The following is a 22554-nucleotide window of genomic DNA, read 5'->3' on the forward strand; positions in this document are numbered from 1 at the left end:
GCAACAGCAGAAGTGTGGGAAGGGACAAAAAGAGGGTTGCTGCAAATGCAGCCAGTACATCCTTAAATACGTCACATAGTGCAACCTCATAGATTACCTCAGTCACTCTGCACCACTGCACACATGACAGATGTCACATTGTCAGTCTCGGTTAAAAAAAGCGTTTCTTCTCAGAAGTTGCCCTACAAATTGCTTCTCAATATGTCTAAAATTTGCTTTATTCTCCTCGGTTTGGAATGATCAACATTCAAAATTTACATTAAGGATATCTGTGTAGTTTCACCTTAACTCTGAGGACAGGGTAAGGTGTAAAAAATGAACCTGGCCTTTCTCCTTTCAAATGACTGACTGCATCTCATTCTAACAGGCAGAGATTCTTCATAAACCTATGATCTCAATGTCCTTTATCTAAGAAGATGAATTCATGGCAAAAAGTTGATACTATCAAAAGTAAATGTACTGCAGTGTCAAAACTAAAAAGCTAAAATCAAAAGGGCTAAAGAAGAATATTTGCTACAAATTTATTTTTTACCATTAGTATTGAACTTGCACCTTTATTCCAACACTTTTAAAGTAAGTTGTTTTGTCTTTGTAGCCTCTGCCAACTTTACATTGAATTCCCACTAATGCTTTTTTTAAAAAAAAAAAAAAATCTATTAACTCCATTGAACCATGTTGTGTTTGGTGCTGCATATGATCTTTTTACTGATGTTTCTTTTTAGGAATTAACTATGCCAACTTTTGTTTTTGTTTTGTTTTTTTTCCTCAACATGACCAAGATGACAAAATCCATAATTAGCTGACTCTTCCATATACACTGTGACCTGGATAATCCTGAAACACTTCTTGGGGGAGAAAGGTCAGTGGCTTCCCCCACCTTTTTTCTTGAAAACAATAAAACTGCTTATTCTACTTTATATTTAAATGAAAGGAAAAACATACAAGCCCATATTTATATTGTGTCTAGGAAAAGCAACAGTTCGTATGTTCCTGTTTGCTACCATCACAGTTCAATACATGAACACAGATTCAGCTCCACACCATGAACACTGCTGGAAGTGATGGCCAGGGTCATCAACTCACAGCTGCCATGTCCGTAATAAGCAAAAACATCCTGGAAGCAAATCCCCAGACACATACGTTTCAGTACATAACAAGGCAGCTCCATCAGGGAAGTACATATTGTACACAGTTTGAACAGCAGTTTACCTATTAACCTAAGACTCTTTTTTTAAATACAAAGCAGAGAGCCAATAAGATATACACAGCCCTAGATTTTGTTTTGTTTTTTCTTAAACAATTTGGTCACGATGCACCTTTGATATAAAAGCATTTTAAAACTTTATTATTAATACTCAGGACATTAGGAATTTCCAGATTTTTTTCAGTAGCATTTCAGAACCACTTTTGGTAACAAATACAGTAGTTAGGAATACGCATCCACTTTAGAATGCATAATAATGTTATCCTGAATCCTTTCTGGCTAAAAACAGGGCTGGCGCTGTGATGAGATACTGAACGAGAATCTACAAAAAACACTGAACAGGTTTGTTTTTTCCCAGAGGCTACATCCTCTTTTGCTGGAATACTTTATAAATACATATTAAAAAGTAAGGCAACAACTCCAAACAGTCCAAGCTGTTTGCTCTTCTTTTCCCAATTAGATTCACAATCCTGGTGATCAATTTCATGGTTGTATTATTAAGTGTTTGTTTTTCCTATTTCAAATGATCCAAAAGGATGTTTTTCTGACATTTCTAAAACATCTCTGGTGTGTGTCCAATGATGTATGCAACTGATACTGGTCAGGGACTGAAGCCTGTGATGTCCCAGTGTCTGCTTTCAAAGGATTCAAGACTTTGATTTGGATTCACCATAAACTGAACGTATGAATCCAAATTTCCCTTCCCTACTATGTTTATCATCCCTTCCGTTTTTACTCCTAATTTTAAAACTAAAGGAGGACCAGGACTACCTGGTTATTGGAAAGATGTTCACCCCAGTAAACAAAACTTTTATCAGGGACCTTTATAATAATTCATGGCCCCGTTTCACAAGAACATTCAACTCAGGAAGATGTGCAAAAGGAAAAGATGTCCAATTACAGTCACGTTATCCAGAGGAGGATGTTATACAAACTTATAAGGAAATGACAGTCTTTTTTTCTCCCTTTACTATAAATACATTTAACAGCTTAGCAGAAAGACAAGCTAAATTTAAGATTGTTCACATTTGAAAATTGTAACAGACTCTCTGCTAGGTATAAATAAGGAACTCCCCGTAATGGAATTTTAACACAGCATTTTCATCAACAGATCTCTGAAGATCGCTTTTTTTAAAAGAGGGTTAGAACAATGATTATGTTTGCAAAGTTCTGAGAAGTCCATCTACTGTCCAAACTTTGGATTGAAGTCCTTATTTTTTTTTCCTTTACTTAGAGACAGGTATATACAGTGCTGTTGTAATAATGAAACAAATGTGAAATCTACTGTAAAGTTGCACAATACAGAAAACTGTTGCTCCCTCTTCTACTACATAATGTGTGACTCCACAGGTTAGTAATGTTGTTCTCATTATTTCTGTTAAGTTGGAATTATGCCATCACGTCTAAGACCTCTCTTTAACTCCAGATCCTCCAATTTTTTCCACAATTCTTCACACTCCTTTTCTTTCTTTTTCTCACTGAGGAAGAAATAGAATACAATGTAAACAACTCAGAAGGTTTAAAGATATTATCCAGCAAGTAATGCCCTTTAACCTAGTTTTGCCTAGGTATGTTTTAAAAGGTTCTTGAAAAAAATGTTGACATTAAGCTTGTGGGTTCTTTTTGCTTTTCCTCTCCCATGATTTCATTTTTTTTGACTCATAAAAACACAAAAGTAGTATTAATGAAGAGTAAGACATGACCAAAATATTTTAAGATTTCACATTAATACCAATTTACATGTAGCTTGCTATAGAAAAACAACTTTAAAATTACAGAGAAACAAAAGTCAGAGATGATTTATATGTACCAGATATCCTAACACCAAAGGCACATTAGAAATTTTTATTTGGGGCCTAGTTAGAATCTAATTTTTCTTTCTCTCTCAATAGTTTCTCAAAAAGAAAGCTGGAGATGACATTGATACAGAGAATGTAGCAAGTCCAGAAAATACAATCTATTTTTCCTACCTCATGTAAATTTAAACACTTTAGCGGTTAAAAATAAAGTAAAAACTTGAGATTTTAGGCCTGGTGCAGTGGCTCACTCCTGAAATCCTAGCATTCTGCGAGGCTGAAGCAGGAGGATCACTTGAGCCCAGAGTTTGAGGTTGCAGTGGGCTAAGACTATACCACTGTACTCCAGCCTGGGACAGAGCAAGAGCTTGTCTCAAAACCACCACCCCCATCAAACAAAACAACAACAAAAAAACCCATACAACTTGTGATTTCAGTTTTAATTAATGATCTGGACAGAACTTTATTGATATTATTATCATTATGTTTTAATTTTTTTTTTTTTGAGACAGAGTCTCAAGCTGTGGCCGGAGCCCTAACCACTGTGCTATGAGCGCTGAGCCATATGTTTTAATTTTTTAATATGCCAAGCCTTCAAATTTCATTCAGTACCATTTTCTTCAGACTTCTGTATTTTACTGTTTGTAAAAACTTTCCTCTAAATCTGATTATCTAAAATAGGGTCAACAAAATTTATTTTGCTAAGGACATTTTTAAATTTAGCTTATTTAAAAAAAGAAAAAAGAAAGGATGTTTTAACATCAAACAAGTAGGATGCAAGAAAGGAATACTTTCTTAGAAGTTAAATGAGTTCACATTTATAAAAATGTTTCAGTGCACTACCCCTGATTTTTTCACGTTGGAGTTAAATCAGTAAAAAGCAGATGTAGGTTAATATTTCTGAATCTAGGAATTCAGATAATTCCCGAAAATGGAGACTCTGCTATCTTATGTTCCTCACACTGCCTCACTTAGTAAGGATTTAACTTGAGCCACATAACAATTTTTACTCAGGAAAATCCACATGACTTAAATCAATCATATAATTCCAGTATCTTTTTTTAATGTTATCATCAATGTTTTTTAAAGGTATATTAATATCTAGAGCAGTAGAAATCAATCTTCATCCTCACCCCAAATCTCTAAAAAACTTAAAATAAATTTATATTCTCATTCCATTAGAGTGTTTTTTTGTTTGTTTGTTTTTAGAGACAGTCTCACTTTGTCGTCCTCGGTAGAGGGCTGTGGCGTCACAGCTCACAGCAACCTCCAATTCCTGGGCTTAGGCGATTCTCTTGACTTAGCTTCCCAAGTAGCTGGGACTACAGGAACCTACCAGAACGCCCGGATATTTTTTTGTTGCAGTTTGGCCAGAGGCCGGGTTCAAACCCACCACTCTCGGTATAAGGGGCTGGCGCCCTACTCACTGAGCCACAGGTGCCGCCCACATTCCAGAATTTTAATGGAATGATGAACTGTATAATATGTCAATTAATACTGTGGTAATGCAGTGCTTGTTTGTGATAATTAGTTTCAGTTATCTCAAATATAATCTGTACAATATGAATTTCAGTAAGCTTAACAGTTTTTATGCAAGTACCCTTTTTTTTTTATTGTTGGGGATTCATTGAGGGTACAATAAGCCAGGTTACACTGATTGCAATTGTTAGGTAAAGTCTCTCTTGCAATCACGTGAATTTCAAATTCTTAACAATTCTTTTTTTTTTTGGCCAGGACTGGGTTTGAACCCGCCACCTCCGGCGTATGGGACCGGCACTCCACCCCTTTGAGCCACAGGCGCCGCCCCTGAATTTCAAATTCTTAACATAAGGAAGTTGTTTGTTAAATTACCACTTTTTGGTACAGTCTAAACAAATGTTAGCATAGAACATTCATCTGAGTATATAAAAATCAATTCTATAGATCCTGCTGAGTGCCAGTGCATATAAACTTTTTATTTGGAAGGAGAAGGGCTTGAGACCTTTACTCAACCAAATAGCAGCTCAGCAAGTTCAAGTTCACAATGCCCTAATTTCCAGTCTAAGTGCTGACGTCACTACAACACTCCTCATCATGTTACGGAAGTGTTTCATTCATTCTTGTCAAGAGTTTTATGCCAATCAATGCAATTTGTCCTGTGGGGCTTTTTTTTCCCAGATGAGCTTTATGCTAAGTTATCACGTAGCTTTCATAATGACAATTTTATCATCAAGAATTGTAAATATTGCTGTTATAGTTACTGTCATCTCCGTTCTTTCCCACTTCTCTCTCTCCATGTAGGTGGCAATTTTAAAACTTAATCACAATGTCACACTGGGGATATTGTCAAATTCTCTAATTGCAATTTTATATAGCACCAATGCTGGCATACGTATCTTACAGTGTTAAATACTTATTCCACCCACCATTTTCAGATTTGCAATGCTTAAAAATTTGATCTGAATTGAAATGATTAACTTCTTGTCATCCAAAATTGTAATCCTCTGTTCAGTTCTTCTGACAGTACAAAACAAATCTCTTCATTCTCTTTTCCTATTCCCACATCTATGAAGAAACCAGTTTTCATCTGTCAGTATAACCTTCTATTGCTCCTTTGACGAAGTATTACCCTTGCTTTAAAAAAAATTCTTGTTTCGAGGCTGGGCGTGGTGGCTCACTCCTGTAATCCTAGCACTCTGGGAGGCCCAGGCAGGTGGATTGCCTGAGCTCAGGAGTTTGAGAACAGCCTGAGCAAGAGCAAGACCCCGTCTCTAAAAAATAGCTGGGTGCTGTGGTGGGTGTTTGTAGTCACAGCTACTGTAGAGGCTGAGACAAGAGGATTGCTTGAGCCTAAGAGCTTGAAGTTGCTGTCAGCTATGATGCCACAGAACTCTACCAAGGGTGACAAAGTAAGATTCTTCTCAAAAAAAAAGAAAAAAGAAAATCCTTCTCTCATTAGCAAAGTCCACTCATTATAAATCATTTTAATGTGCCAGAATATGAGCATCACCTTCACAGTTTTGTTTCTTCCTGGTATTTTAGGTTATAAATAATCAAAGAAGTTTTATTAGTGCCGTTTCCTAAATATAAAACAAGTGATTTGAGTATTTTATAAATAAGGCCTTCTATATTCTTTTTTTTTTTTTTTTTTTTTCTTGAGACAGAGCCTCAAGCTATTGCCCTGGGTAGAATGCCGTAACATCACAGCTCACAGCAACCTCCAACTCATGGGCTCAAGTGATTCTCCTGCCTCTGCCTTCCAAGTAGCTGGGACTACAGGCACCTGCTCAACACCTGGCTAATTTTTGGTTGCAGCCGTCGTTGTTTGGCGGGCCCCAAGCTGGATTCGAACCCGCCAGCTCAGGTGTATGTGGCTGGTGCCTTAGCTGCTTGAGCCACAGGTGCGGAGCCGGTCTTCAATGTTCTTGATGGGCAGTTATGGGCACAATGCAGGAGGTATTTGGCACACCTCCTGGGGACAGGACACAACTACAACAGGGATGCTATCTAACAAATGCAAAAATTGTAACCTAATTCTTTGTACCCTCAAATTAACCTGAAATTAAAAAACAAAAATTCTTGATAGGCCCTCAATGATTCCCCCTGCCAAAAAAAATTCTTGATGGGATTGTACAGATTTAATCCTTGTTCAACTAGGATAACAATGAGTTTCCAGTTGCTCTAAACGAGAGGATCTTGGGGCGGCACCTGTGGCTTGGTGGGTAGGGTACCAGCCCCTCATACTGAGGGTGGAGGGTTTGAACCCGGCCCCGGCCAAACTGCAACAAAAAATAGCCGGGCATTGTGGTGGGCACCTATGGTCCCAAGCTACTTGGGAGGCTGAGACAAGAGAATCACCTAAGTCCAGGAGTTGGAGGTTGCTATGAGCTGTGATGCTATGGCACTCTACCGAGGATGGTAAAGTGAGACTCTGTCTCAAAAAAATAAATAAATAAATAAATAAAAATAATAATAATAGAAAAAATAAAAGAGAGGATCTTATGCACCATGCTCGCTTAACATATACCTGGTGCATCACAGTATTAAAATGTGCTCTTGGCACTTTTTAAATAATATTTTTTAAAGATTTTAATTTAAGCTTGGGGTAAGAAGGGTTATTATAAATTTAATGATTTGCAACAACTGCTAATATAGTTAATTAAAAGTTGTTCAAATTTTGAGTGTAGCATGTCATGCTCCATAATTGATATTTATCTCAATATTCTGGTACAAAAATCTCAGCCTATCTACGAATAAACACCTGCCATATTCCACAATTACACGCTTTTCATAAAGCACGTCTTTGGTAACTTAAATAAATAAATCACTGCAAAGGTCCTTTTCCCTCTGCCACCAACACTTTCTCTTCATTGCTTTTTATTAGTAAAATGAAAGTGACACATTAAAAATTAGGTAAAGCAAAGAAGCAAGGGAACCGCTGCTGGCTCTGCTCCGGAGGTCCACCCCGGTCCTGGGTATGAGCGCTTGTGCACACCTCTGGAATCCTCGAAAGCCCACGGTTTTATGATGTTCAAAGCCGACATTTGCTTTTGGGTGATCAAAGCAAAACCAGAGGCTCAACTCCTAAGAGCCTGCTCAGCTTTCCTTAATCTCTCCATGTCCTTCCTTTAGAGAGTGGACACACTGGACAGGACGTAACAAAACTGAAACATCATGTAAATGAAATCGAGACAGGCTTTCCCAGGCCCACACGGCATTTACTATAAACAGGCCCAAGGTTTTTGTTCCCTTATGTTCTTACACACTTCGAGATTTGTATAATACCAGACCATTAACATTTATGTTCTGTTCACTGTTCTTTAAGTTGCGATGAATTTGCTGGGTGTTAGTAAGCTCTGGGCCAAAGACCTAGACAAATGGTACCTTAGGCCTCTTCCTGCTAGGGTGAAATACAAGATCAACCCAATTCTAGCTCAAGGAAGTTCCAAGTGGGAGTCAATCCAGAAAGCAAACTACCTGCTGGTTGGTTCCCTTACATGGGCCTGGTACAGTTATATGCCAGGCTCTTACCCCTGAGGCAGAACTGAACTAGTATTAAAGGGAGGGAGGAAAGTAGTCTTTGTCAAAATGACCCTATCACAAAGCTTTGTTACCCAATGGCCACTAATAAAAACACCACTAATGAGTGTGCAAAAATGAACCTATTAATACAGTCATCGGGTGCATGATGATGATTTCCGTCAACAACCGACCACATATACATTGGCGGTCCCACAAGACTGTGACAGAGCTAAAAACTCCCTATCACCTGATAGATTTGTTACTGCTCCCTGCAGTGCTGGGTGCAGTGACATGCTACACAGGTTTGTAGCCTGGGAGCAACAGACCACCCACACGGCCCAGGTGTGCAGCGGGCTGTGCGTGGAGGTTTGTGTAAGTGCCCCCTGTGAGGTTCTGCAATGACAAAATTGCTAAAACATGTCTTTCAGAATGCGTCCGCATCATTAAGCCATGCATGACTGTAAACAAAATTGGGCTACTTATGATTCGAGGTACAACAAGCCAACTTCAGCAAAGAGCAAGGAAAGACTTCAATAATTTTATGCACAGCTGACAAAAAAGCTTTAAAAAGTTACCGCTGACGATCTGACTTGTATGTGGCTGTCAGCTCGTCAAACATGGTGCTGTTCATTTCCATGAATGCCTTCAGCACGTTGTACACTAGCGCCACGATAGCCCTGTGAGGCACAGGAGAAAGGGACATGTTAGTCTTACCCAACAGGATGCTGAACGAAGAAGCAAAAGCCCAATTCTGTCTGAATGAGTTCCTTGTAACTATCCCTTTTTAGTTGGAACAGCTGGAAATGACCTACAGTTCATTTTCACAGCAAAAGATTTACTCTTTACTGCTCAAGGCCAGATGTCTTTCTGAGGGGTGGTAGAACGAGAAAAAAAAAATCTAATTTTTCCCTCTACTAATTATTGGTACCTAGAATAGACCTGACTGTAGGCACTTGATAACTTCATTTAATAAACAGGCAAGTATAAAAATAAAACTACTTTACCCTAAAATAAGCACCCATGGTAAAAGCAACCTTAGAATTTGCATGGAATTGCAAAGTAATAATATACGTAAATGTTATATGCTTATACCAATATTATGTGAAGGCTTGGTGCCTGTAGCTCAGTGGCTAGGGCACCAGCCACATATACTAGAGCTGGTGGGTTCGAACCCACCCCTGGCCTGCTAACCAACAATGATAACTACAACCAAAAATAGCTAGGCATTGTGGCGGGCGCCTGTCATCCCAGCTACTTGGAAGGCTAAGGCAAGAGAATCACTTAAGCCCAAGAGTTTGAGGTTGCTGTGAGCTGTGACGCCACAGCACTCTACCAAGGGTGACAAAGTGAGACTCTGCCTCAAAAAAAAAAAAACAAAACAAAACATATATATATATATATATATATTATGAAAACCATTCATATCCAAAGAGACGAAACCAAGCCCCTATAAGATGGGCAGTTCAATATGAGCTATCTATTGGGCCATGACTTGCTTTAGTCCACTCATCCCTCTTGGCTCCTTGCTGACCTAGGACGTGCCCTGGTGAGTAAGTGGCTAATAGCTCTGCAGCACCACACAGCTGAACAGCCAAAACAGTGGCCTTCACTTCTCAAGGGGAAGAAGCAGCTCTGGGCAATGTGAGGTTATGATGATCTCGACAGCTTCAGACTAGAGTCTGAAGCTCTTCAAAATTACCCACTGCTTCTGTTTTGTAACAAACATGCTTCCAATACCACTGAAAAGTGTATTGGCAAAAATTAAGCCACTGATTAAATAAACCATGAAACATTTAGAAGAAAAGCATACTTGCTATGTAGCCCCCTTCCCGCGTCTAGTAAAAGGAAAACTGAAGTTCTCTGCTATTAAGTTTCCAGAATGGCCTTCCGCACAAGGGCAGTTACGGAGAAGTACCACAGACAATATGCATGGCAGTTACAGCCACCTGCTAGAACCACTTTCTAGGTCCTCAAAAGACTATCTGTATGGGACTTCATCATTTGAGCCCCTTATCTTTGTAAATTCTATTCATAAAATCTGGCAAATTTGAAACATTGAGAAAATGTGATATTTTACAATTATATAATTTTAAGACAAACATATTATGAATATACTCAATTACACCTACTAATTTTTTGATGCCACATTAAATTTTGCTTCCATCCTACAGAGAAATACATAAAGTCATTCAAATATAGAATACTTCAACTTTCATAGGGCTGAATATTATTAAACTTTTCCTTTAAGATTTTAAATTTGCCTATGTTAACCAGTTTGATGAAAATATTTCAAATTGGGCGGTGCCTGTGGCTCAAGGAGTAGGGCGCCCGTCCCATATGCCGGAGGTGGCGGGTTCAAACCTAGCCCCGGCCAAAAACCAAAAAAAAAAAAAAAAGAAAATGTTTCAAACTGTATATAAAAAGAGTGCATGGTGCCCCACGATTGCATTAATGTACACAGCTATGATTTAATAAAAAAAAAAAAACCTTAAAATTAAAAAAAAAAAAGATTTTAAATTTTACTTTTCCTGGAGAATAGGTACTATGTATAATGACTGAGTTGGCAGTTAAGAAATGGATCTTGCTAAAATGCAAAGGTAGCTGGGCCACTTCCCTCCTCACAAGCCTTTGGCATTTCCTTATCTTTCACCTGGTGAAGGCTCAGGTAAACCATCTGCTTCCTTCCCTGGCCTATCTGCTAGCACCTTCTCCCAAAGACTTTGTACCTTAACCTCCCAAATGCACGGGTCTCAGAACTTGACAGGTGCTTATTACATCTCTGCCCTTTTTGTGTCATGGAGGGACCCACTGTCTGAATGAGCGTTTCCCCATCTTGTCCATTTGCCAAATTCCTTTAAGATCCAGCTTGAGCATGCCACCTCCCCCCCCACAAACCCCCAATCTACAATGCTCTGTTCTCAGCACCAGAGCATCTCTCCAAGCCCCACCCCAAACTGCTACCTTCACAGACAGGTCAAGAAGCCTTTTTTTTTTTTTTTTTTGTGGTTTTTGGCCGAGGCTGGGTTTGAACCCTCCGCCTCCGGCATATGGGACCGGCGCCCTACTCCTTGAGCTACAGGCGCCACCGAGGTCAAGAAGCCTTTTAAGCAAACAGGTATTTTTAACAAAACGGCACAGTTTCATTAAAATGTTTATTTGTGGTTTTCTCCAACCAGTCAGTGAAATTCTAAAAGGGATTTTATCTTTTCACAAATCTGTCCCTGGCAGCAAGCAGGGCATCTGGCACACAGTGAGTACTCAGGACATTTTTTTCAAGAAAAAGAAGAATGGGGGAGAGGAGGAAATAGAGAGAGAAAAGGAGGGAGGGGAAAGAAACTGAAAACCTACGGATTCCAATGCTCTTTCGAAATCCTATAAAGACTGGAAAACATGATGGGAAGGATGACATTAGAGTTTTCTTCTATCAAACTCATGATGTATTCATTATTCCAATAACAGAGTGCCCTTTCTGCCACCTTTGGGAAAGGAAAAAAAATGTTAAGAGAGAGAAAAAGACGAAGAGAAAATAAAATCATCTTTCCAAACAGAAGTATTTTGAAAGACTGTTGTTAAATCATTCACTCAAATGTAAAATTAAATATTAATTATATTTTACATTTTTTTATAGATTTAAAATCTCTCAGAAAGTTCCGACGTGTTTCGTCAACTTGGGGAAGGAAAAGAAATTGGCCTGTTAATTTATATTCTCCTGTAATTCTGTCTATGTCACCCGATTCCAGATTTTCCCAATATAGCTCCCAAGATACAAACACGTTTACCATCTGTCCACGTACCATTCTATTTTCCTGATCATGTTAGCCATCTTCTACGTCCCCTTTCTTTTCTTTTTCTTTTTTTTTTTTTTTGAGACAGAGTCTCACTTTGTCACCCTTGGTATAGCGCCATGGAGTCACAGCTCACAGCAACCCCAAACTCTTGGGCTCAGGCGGTCCTTTTGCCTCAGCCTCCTGAGTAGCTGGGACTACAGGTGCCTGCCACAATGCCCAGCTACTTTTAGGGATGAGGTCTCATTCTTGCTCAGGCTGGTCTCGAACTCCTGAGCTCAAGCAATCCACCTGCCTCAGCCTCTCAGAGTGCTAGGATTACAGGTTTTTTTTTTTTTCCTTTTAGATAGAGTCTCACTCTGTTGCCCTGGGTGGAGTGCCATGGCATCACAGCTCACAGCTACCTCAAACCCTTGGGCTCAAGTGAGGAGGAACCTAGGATTTTCCTATATCCAATTACAAGTCTAATATTTATCTGCTACATGTGTTATATTATCTGAACACTTCATGTAATAGTTTCTATATTCCTGGTTTCGGGGTTTCTGTTTTGTTCTGTGGTACAGCTGCCAGATTGTTATGAGATCACTGCTTTAACATACTAACATGTCTTTAGGTCCAATTAAAACAACAACAGCCAGTATTTCTAACTATGAAAGATAATGACAGCTTAAGGAAAAAGTCCACCATGAGAGGTGTGGTTCTGTGTTAAGAACTATAATCTGAACGGCCTCTTCAAATTGGCAGGCAATATTGAAAGACTCAATTCTCAGGTTTATGATATGACCTTCAGTGAGAGGCCAACGGATAAAAACCTAAAGTGTGTTCAATCCCGTAACCTTCTTTCCTCCCGGCAGAGGCCACAGCGCTACAGCTACGACTTCAAGAAAAGAGCCAGTTGCCCAGGTTCACCTCCCCTGTGTTCCTGAGTGGCCACGGGGAGGCAGGGCAGTGCCACTGGAAGAAGAAACTAACCTAAGATCCGCATTAGACTCCACTCCCTGTGAACCCGGGAGCCTGAGCAAAACATTTGCTGAGCATCACTGTTTTTGCCCATCAGAAGACACAGAAAAGTTTATAATCAATGTATGTAAAGCACCTAGCACAGTGTGGAATCTGAGGTTCTCTTTCCTCGTGAGCATCATTCAGCATTCTCTCTTACACACTCCCTCCCAGCCCACTTCTTCTGCAGTTTACTTGGAACACTTTTTTAACACTTTTGAGCTTTGGTGTTCACATCTGTCAATCTGTAAAACACACAAGACCTCCCAGCAGAATACTGTGAGAATTAAAATTACTGGGAAAAAACACCACGACAGTCACTGCTGCGTAGCAGGTGCTCAAGACAAAGGTAACTGCAGCTAAAATTATTACCTTCATGGGAGAAAAAAGCAAACAAACATTTCTTTCAACACAAATGAAATTTAACCTAAAAAATCCATGCTGTATAGGCCACTCTGGCTCATGTTCTTTTTACTACTAACCTGAGAATGGGGGCTAGATACACACTTGGCAATTTGTTTAAACAAAAGTTCTTGAATTTTAACAAATTGTGAAGGTTCAATCACATCCAATATTTCTTCCAGCTCCCCAAGGAACATGACCTATAAATACAAGTAAAAAACAAAATGTGAGGCTTTCTATTAAAAATCCATATGAATCACAAAGATTAATGACATTTAGTTAATTTTAAGTTTGTAATATTTTAAGAGAAATTTACAAATAAAACCAAATATAAATGAACCAGGCATTATTCCATGTTAGATGTTTGTTTCACAAATAATTCACCATAGAGTATTTCTTAAAAGCAAGTTCCCCACAGCACTGAAAATATAATTCTACTTACTTGGAAAAACTACTCTACTCACTATGTTTGTATATTACACCCTGCACTGGGGCTCCCGGGAATCACTCCTGCCCCCGTGGGGCTCTTCTCTCTGTTGCTTCCAACTTAGCTATCTCCCCTCAAGGCTTCTGTAAAAATAATAGGAGGCAGGCCCTCCTGCATGGATGGGCAGACGTCCAAATGCAGTCATTTGCCAGATAGTTACAGGTCCCACAGTGAGCTATGTGCCCCTCTCAAATGCACAGAACACATTAAGTCTTTGGTGGGCTTTTTTGTTTTGTTTTGTTTTTTTGAGACAGTCTCTCACTCTGTTGCTCTGGGTTGAGTGTCCTGGTGTCATAGTTCACAGCAACCTCCAACTTTGGGCTCAAGTGATCCTCTTGCCTCAACCTCCCCAGTAGCTGGGACTACAGATGCCTTCTACAACACTTGGCTAGTTTTTCTAGATTTTGGTAGAGACAGAATCTCACTCTTGCTCAGGCTGGTCTCAAATTCCTGACTTGTCCAGGCCTCCTTTCCTGGCTCACCACTTTGATCCCACACACTCAGATCAACCACTGGGCCCAGCACGTGGCTGGTGTTCAGCCACAGCTACTGAGGAAAGCCTAGAATTGCCCATCCCTGTAAGGGCAATATATACTCAGCACTGCCTGCAGGCAGGCACTGTGCCAATGCTGTAGATGGGATCTGCCGTCCTCACCACCGTCCAAGAAATAGCATCACTGTGTTTTTTTACAGATGGGGTCTCACTCTGGCCCAGGCTAGTCTTGAACTCCTGAGCTCAAGTGATCCTCCTGCCTCAGCCTCCCAAAGTATTAAGGTTACAGGCGTGAGCTACTGTGCCTGGGCCAGACAAAGTCTTAAAAAACACAAAATAGCAGACTCAGCCACACGTAGGCTCGATTTTAAAGCCACTACCACATGCTGACCCGTTCTCCATGCTCACACACAAACACAATTACTCTCTACAGGGCACAGTGAATCTTGTGTGCCTTGAGAAACAGAGCTTTTAGACCACAATAGGGAACATCAAATCAATGGTGCAAGTCAACTGTTTTAAATATAATGGAAAAATGATGGAGAAATGAAAACCAATGTACTTATTCAGCCATGAAAAAATAATTATCTTGGATGGCTAAAACTAAAGGCTTGTTGTAAATTTTAAGACAGTTGAGATTCTGTCTATACTCTGCTTTAAAGTGCGCATTTGGGCAGGTTGCCTTATCATCTGTCTATAGTGAAAGCAAAATCTCCATACTATGAAAGAAGTCACTAGGAAAGTGACATCAACAGAGTTAGACAACTGGACACATGACTGGGGCCCTGACCTGGACTGACCTGAGGCTGAGAGACATCATGAATTAAAAACCCAGGGTGCAGCCGGGTGTGGTGGCTTGCCTGTAATACTAGCACTCTAGGAGGCTGGACTGCCTGAGCTCACAGGTTCAAGACCAGCCTGAGCAACAGCCTCATCTCTAAATAACTGGGTGTTGTGGTGAGCTTGAGCCAGAGAGTTTGAGGTTGCTGTGAGCTGTGACACCATGGCACTCTTCTGAAGGTGACAAAGTGAGACTCTGTCTAAAAAAAAAAAAACCTACCTCAGTGTGCAGAGTCAGGGAGGCGGGGTCTGGCCTAATCACTTGTTCTTATTTATTGTTCTTGGGCAGAATACTTAGGCTCTCTGAAGTTTCATAATTAGTAAAACAAAAATATTCATAGCCCTTATAGAGCTACAGTGAGGTTTGGATGAGATGGTGTATCTTACATCACATGCTTAGCCCAATGTCTGGCCTCCACAAAGTATTCAGTACCACTCTCTGACATTCAGGACTTACCTCTTTTTTTTTTTTGTAGAGACAGAGTCTCACTGTACCGCCCTCGGTAGAGTGCCGTGGCCTCACACAGCTCACAGCAACCTCCAACTCCTGGGCTTAAGCGATTCTCTTGCCTCAGCCTCCGAGTAGCTGGACTACAGGCGCCCGCCACAACGCCCAGCTATTTTTTGGCTGCAGTTCAGCCGGGGGCCAGGTTTGAACCTGCTACCCTCAGTATATGGGGGCCGGTGCCTTACCGACTGAACCACAGGCGCCGCCCAGGACTTACCTCTTTTTGACTACATGTTTTAGGCCAAAATTTCATTAAACCCCTAATAACCTAAAAAGAAAAGGGAAAAACAAATGACATTTAATTTTTCACATACACTTTTAGAAAAGGTGGTTTTTCTGAAGCTTTTTGAAATTAAGAATAAATACTTACTGGTTCTGTGAGTAAAGGATCTTTCTCCAGAAACTGTACTATACAATACGGCAGCTAAAGAAATGAAAAAAATGAAAGACAAAAATTTTAATTCTGTATAGTAAGAGCTCAATAGGACATTTTATTAACACGTCCTAAAAAGTTCCAGACTGGCTTTAATAACTTTACATTCAATTCATTTTAACTATTATTTAAATATATATATATATATATATATATGAAGTGAAATAAGAAACTTTTTCAAGCCACAAATTGACATTTACAAGACTCCAGGGGAGTTTTTTAAGAGGTCCCCAGCTTGCGTGGAGCAGGGGTGCGCTGTCACGGCCCATGAGCGGGGGAAGCGTCTCATCTACGGAGGTTAAGCCACAGCGCGGGGGCTTCCTTTTTCTTTCTGCTGCCATTGACAGTACTGGGCTTCACTGTTCCAGCAGAGGCCTCCATGGGAAACAGGCATTTACTCGAAGACTTGCTGACTCCCTGAAATGGCGCATGTGCCAACTACAGCAGTTTATAAAGAGATAAAAGGTTGGGGCTGCTGGCTAGAACCTGGGGAGATGTAAAAAGAGCGCTACATCTGATTTAACACATCAGAGTGAGAATTCTTTTAAATAATCACAGAATATGATACCTTTTTGAAAACTAAAGGCAAGATTTGTAAAGGGCTTGTAAAGGTTCTTGAACAAGAACACTACCTTCACAAAACAACATTTGGTAGTGTTCTAAATTAGAAACATATGGACTAATTTTTCCTCAAAATACAGAATTTCACATCTAAAGAGGAATACTGCTTAGAAAAATGTATTACATTTCTTTTTTTTTTTTTTTGTAGAGACGGAATCTCACTGTACCGCCCTCGGTAGAGTGCCGTGGCCTCACACAGCTCACAGCAACCTCCAACTCCTGGGCTTACGCGATTCTCTTGCCTCAGCCTCCCGAGCAGCTGGGACTACAGGCGCCCGCCACAACGCCCAGCAATTTTTTGGTTGCAGTTTGGCCGGGGCCGGGTTTGAACCTGCCACCCTCGGTATATGGGGCCGGCACCCTGCTCACTGAGCCACAGGCACCGCCCATGTATTACATTTTTGAGCAAACTCAAAATATTCCTGTCAGAGAGTGGAGAGTCAGAGGTTTGAAATCTCAAAACTGAGAATACCACTCGACGGCTTATCTACCTTCTAGTGACATCCTTACCATGCAAGGCAGCGTTAGGACGAGAATTAGCGTGGGGACGAGACAGTATGCTTTTTAAAGTAATGAAGGCTTAAAAAAAGGTGTGAAAATATCAGCCAGTTTCGTTACTTGTGAGAGTATCCATGTGTAGGACGTGAGAAAATGGTGAATGAACTAGAAGGGAGTAAAAGGCCAGCTCATTTACTAATACAGGACAAAATCTCAGGAACATTAACAAACGTTTACATGTGCTGAAGACTTACATTTGACAAACTCACATACATCACATGCAACATATTCACTATGTAATTGGGTCATCTAAGTTCTTTGTAAAATGAGATGGCCAAACAAAGGCTTGTCCTATTTTTAAAATATTCCTATGATTCTACTATGAATAGAAGAAAATATACACATTTATATGTATTTTCCTCAGGGAGCATTTTATTTTATTTTATTTTTATTTTTTTGAGACAGCCTCAAACTGTCACCTGGGTAGAGTGCCGTGGCGTCAGAGCTTACAGCAACCTTCAACTCCTGGGCTCAAGCGATTCTCTTGCCTCAGCCTCCCAAGTAGCTGGGACTACAGGCACCTGCCACAACGCCCAGCTATTTTTTGGTTGTAGTTGCCATTGCTGTTTGGCAGGCCCAGGCTGGATTTGAGCCCGCCAGCTCTGGTGCATGTAGCTAGCGCCTTAGCCGCTTGAGCTACAGGTGCCAAACCAAGCATTTTAAACTTTAACAAGTTTCTTTCTTTTTTTTTTTTTTTTTTTTTTTTAGAAATTAAGGAAACATCAAAGATACACGAAATATGACAACCTTTTGCTTCCAAACATAGTTGCACAGAATTCTACCTGGGCATGGAAGAGTGATAAGCTCCTGACGGTGTGTAAAGGGATCAACACTTTCACCAGGAACTGTTTGTGTTCCGCCTTAAGAGGCAAAGCAAAGCCATTGATAATACTAGGAAAAAGAAAGAGACATAAATTAGCTATGTTACCACAACAAGCTAAATCAGACCAGGGGCTTATATTGCAGTGAAGATACTGTTCTTGTGAGATAGTTAAAAGTAATCAATTTATGTTTGTAAAGAACAACCTAATACCCATTCCAGTGACACCCAAGATTTCTTAGTCACTTCAAAAAATACATTTAAGGATGAAGGAATTAAGGGAAGAAGAACATTTGCTTATGATCACCCAACAGAGAGTCCTGTATCTTAAAATTAGTTGGATGCTCCCAAAAGCTCCTTGTCAACACTCTTTATTTTCTCTTCCATTCCCTTCTTGAAATAATCACCTGCCTTGTTCACCTTCTCTTTAAATGACTCTTTTCCCTTTCTAGACATCATGCCTTCTCAAGTCTGAAGTCTCCACCCAGGCCAGGGAAGTCACTGAGACAAGGCTAAGGGACTCCACCTTCTCCTTCTCCTCACAGGAGGAGGAGACTAAGTCACGGCACTGTCCAGCTGTCTTAGCCTCCATTGTGTGTAGAAACCTCACAACACCTGCGTCTTTCCAAGCCCTCCCACTACTCTAGGCAGCAGCCTAAGAGCTACACCTGGGTACACAGTGCCTTTGAAAAGGGCAATCTTTCCAACTTATTACAAACTTGCTTTCAACAGATTTGGCAAAGGACAGACAGCCTAGAAACTAATGAAAATAAGATATTTTGGAGTAACTGTCCTGACTGCAAATAGATGTCATCTCTGTAGTAACGAATGAACTGTTAGCTCTGTCAGTAATTCCAGTGGAAATAGTTACACGTAATTGTGGAACAAAGGGAACAGGAAATCGTGTCTCATGGAGTTGTTGGGGAACATGCTAGTAAGCACAGGCGAGCGGCTCCACGTACAGACAGCAGTGCTTCCCCTGCTGCCTGAGCCTCATTTTCAGACGATAATCACCTGAGGTTAGTTGGGAGGTAAAAAGTGCTTACCTTCCTAATATTTTCAGCAGTTCAGCTACACCATTGAAGTGTTCTGTTTCATAAACAAACCTTAAAAGAGAAGAAAACAGAACAGAAAAGAGAAAAGGAAGAAAAAGAAAAAAGAAAAGAACGGGAAAGAAAAAAAGACAAAAGAAGACAATATAGGGGAAGAAGGGAGAGAAAGAAATCAGTACAAGATGTTCACATATTTGAGGTTTATTTAATACTTCTACAAAAATACCAACTTTGCTGCTTCTTATTCTATCCCCCACCCTCCACTTACCTTAGAAAAATATTGTTAATCTGTTTTCGGATAAATGCTCTAAGACCAAGAAACTTGCCATAAATTCTGTGTAAGACTGTTTTTAAGTAGTCCCGTTCCCGAGGGTCTTCACTGTCAAATAGCTCCAAAAGCTGTGGTAAATGAAACACGGTGTTGTCAAAGGCAGCTTCAGCAAAGGATATGGTGATTCTATCCTCATTATGGAATATCCCTTCCTTCCTTCCTTCCTAAAAAAGTTATTGAGTATCCGTATGTGCCAGCATAGTGTTATTCTTTAAGAATATAGTAATAAGTCAGACCAGGGGCTCATATTCTAGTGAAGAAATATATGACAGTAATAACAATAACAACAATAATAAAAATAATAATAGCAGCTAACACACAGGCAGCACTTACTATGATCATCGGGCAATTTTCTAAGCAATCTACATATATTAATCCTCCCCCTAGTTTTACTCCCATTTTTCAGATGAAGAACACAGGGCACAAAAAGGGTAAGTAACTTGCCAATGGTCTCACAGTTAGTAAGTGCTAGAATTAGATCCCAAGTTGTCAAGGCCCAAAGTCCATGAATTCAATCACTGTACTATGCTACTGAACTTACATTCCAAACACACAATTAAGATAAGCCTTCAGCAATACAAGAACATGCAAATAAGTGAAACAATCAAGCAAACACCAAAAAATTTCCAGTAATACTAGCTATGTTTCCCTTTTAGGTCTGGATTCTTCTTACATAGGTATACTTCATTCTGTAAATATTCACTGAGGTGGAGTGGTGCCTGTGGCTCAGTAGGGAGGGCGCCAGCCCCACATACCGAGGGTGGCAGGTTCAAACCCGGCCCCGGCCAAACTGCAACAAAAAAAATAGCTGGGCATCATGGCAGGTGCCTGTAGTTCCAGCTACTCGGGAGGCTGAGGCAAGAGAATCGCTTAAGCCCAGGAGTTGGAGATTGCTGTGAGCTGTGTGATGCCACGGCACTTTACCAAGGGTGATATAGTGAGACTCTGTCTCTACAAAAAAAAAAAAATTCACTGAGGTGAACATTTACTATTTCTGGGTACATGTTATATACATGGATAGCCTTTTTTTAAAAGATGGATTTATTTATTTATTTATTTTTATTTTTTCAGACAGAGTCTCACTCTATTGACCAGACTGCAGTGTCATGGTGTCAGCCTAGCTCACAGCAACTTCAAACTCCTGGGCTCAAAGGGTCCTTCTGTCTCAACCTCCCAAATAGCTGGGACTACAAGTGCACACCACAGTACCTGGCTAATTTTTCTATTTTTGGTAGAGATGAGGTCTCACTTTGCTTAGGCTGGTCTTGAACTCCTGAACTCAAGTGATCCTCCTGCCTTGGTCTCCCAGAGTTCTAGGATTACAGGTGTGAGCCACTGCGCTCAGTCCACGAATGACGTTTTTAAGTTCCAAATCATGTGTAATCTAAAGTTAAGAACAGAATCCAGGTAACATCACATCTATGTACTCATAATGAGACAAATCCAAAAGAGGAAACAAGCTAAGAGACGCAACCAACTCCTACAATAAAAAATTCCTGCTTTGCTTTTGCAGAAATTGACAAGTTGATCCTAAAATTTACATGGAAATACAAGAAACCCAGAAGAGCCAAAATAATTTTGGGAATAAAAGAACAAAGTTGGAAGACTCACACTTCTCAATTTTAAAACTTAGCATCATAAAGCCAAAGCCACAGTAGTCAAGACCACATGGTACTGGCATAAGGACAAACATACAGATCAAAAGAAAACAGAATTCAAAAAAGAATAGAATTTGGAATTCAAATAAGTAAACCCTCACATTTACACCAACTGATTATCAACAAAGAACATCAATACATTTTAATGGGGAAAGAAAAGTCTTTTCAACAACTGGTGCTAGAACAACTGGGTAGCTGCAATCCAGAATAATAAAGTTGGACTCCTAACTCACACCATACACTGAAATTAACTCAAAATAATAGTCAACCTGTGGGCAGAGTAAAACAATTAGAAGAAAGCATAAGAATAAGTCTTTATAACCCTAGATAAGGGGATGGTCTTTTGGACATGACACCAAATAATAAGCAACAGAAGAAGAAACAGATAAAGTAGACGTGGTGAAAACTGGAAACTTTCATGCTTCATAGGAGACCTTCAAGCAAATGAAAAGACACAGACCCTTGACCAACTTATAAATGGGTCCACTTACACATGAATTTTCCTCGGCCTCTGCCCCCCTTCCTCTCCCCTCCTTATCCTGCACAACATGAAGATTTTGCAGATAGAGACTCTACCGTGAGCCCCTTCCACTGACTGAATAGTAAATATACTTTCTCTTCTTTATGATTTTCTTAATAACATTTAATTCTATTTACTTTAATGGTAAGACTATGGTATATAATATGCACTGTGCCCAAAAATGTATATACATTTTAAGAAAGGAAAAAACTATATTAAAATTGTAATAATATACACGAATAACAAAAGATGAATGTGAGACACATTTGAGCACCTCTTGTCATCGCAGAAATCAAACGTGACATGGGTGTTAACAACTTTAAATAAAATTTCTTAAAACGTATATACATTTTGGGACGCCATCTGCATATAACATATAAAATGTGTTAGTCAACTATCAGTAAAGCTCCCCACCCACAGGAGGTTATTAATAGGTAAGTTTGGGGGAAGTCAAAAGTTACAGATCAATTTTCCAATGTGTGGGGATACTGACACCCCAACTCTTGTGGTGTTCAAGGGTCAAGTGTATTTGCAAACCGATCTGATAAGATATTAGTATCCACAATATATAAAGAACTCTTAAAGCTCAATAATAAAGACAATCAAATTTTAAAATGGACAAAGGATTTTTTTTGTTGTTGTTGGGGATTCATTGAGGGTACAATAAGCCAGGCTACACTGATTGCAATTGTTAGGCAAAGTCCCTCTTGCAATCATGTCTTGCCCCCATAAAGTGTGACACACACCGAGGCCCCACCCCCTCCCTCCTTCTGTTTCCCCCCCATAACCATAATTGTCATTAATTGTCCTCATATCAAAATTGAGTACATAGGATTCATGCTTCTCCATTTTTGTGATGCTTTACTAAGAATAATGTCTTCCACATCCATCCAGGTTAATACGAAGGATGTAAAGTCTCCATTTTTTTTAATGGCTGAATAGTATTCCATGGTATACATATACCACAGCTTGTTAATCCATTCCTGGGTTGGTGGGCATTTAGGCTGTTTCCACATTTTGGCGATTGTAAATTGAGCTGCAATAAA

At 39.9% G+C, this 22554-nt stretch overlaps 1 protein-coding gene across 1 annotated transcript in view; it reads right to left on the minus strand.

The window, feature by feature from the left end:
• Positions 1-215: 215 nt before the first annotated feature.
• Positions 216-22554, minus strand: part of LOC128573452 (serine/threonine-protein phosphatase 2A 56 kDa regulatory subunit epsilon isoform-like) — a 52937-nt gene continuing 30598 nt past the window's right edge. Inside the window, exons 4-12 of the mRNA XM_053573721.1 lie at positions 19268-19398; positions 18994-19053; positions 17910-18018; positions 15886-15939; positions 15733-15783; positions 13268-13387; positions 11350-11477; positions 8577-8678; positions 216-2682 (exon numbers count right to left, since the gene is read on the minus strand). Of these exons, the coding sequence (XP_053429696.1) occupies positions 2583-2682; positions 8577-8678; positions 11350-11477; positions 13268-13387; positions 15733-15783; positions 15886-15939; positions 17910-18018; positions 18994-19053; positions 19268-19398 (855 nt within the window). The 3' untranslated portion in view covers positions 216-2582. The remainder of the gene's footprint in view (positions 2683-8576; positions 8679-11349; positions 11478-13267; positions 13388-15732; positions 15784-15885; positions 15940-17909; positions 18019-18993; positions 19054-19267; positions 19399-22554) is intronic.

The sequence above is a fragment of the Nycticebus coucang genome, chromosome 21, assembly GCF_027406575.1.
Source record: "Nycticebus coucang isolate mNycCou1 chromosome 21, mNycCou1.pri, whole genome shotgun sequence".
NCBI classification, from domain to species: Eukaryota; Metazoa; Chordata; class Mammalia; order Primates; family Lorisidae; genus Nycticebus; species Nycticebus coucang.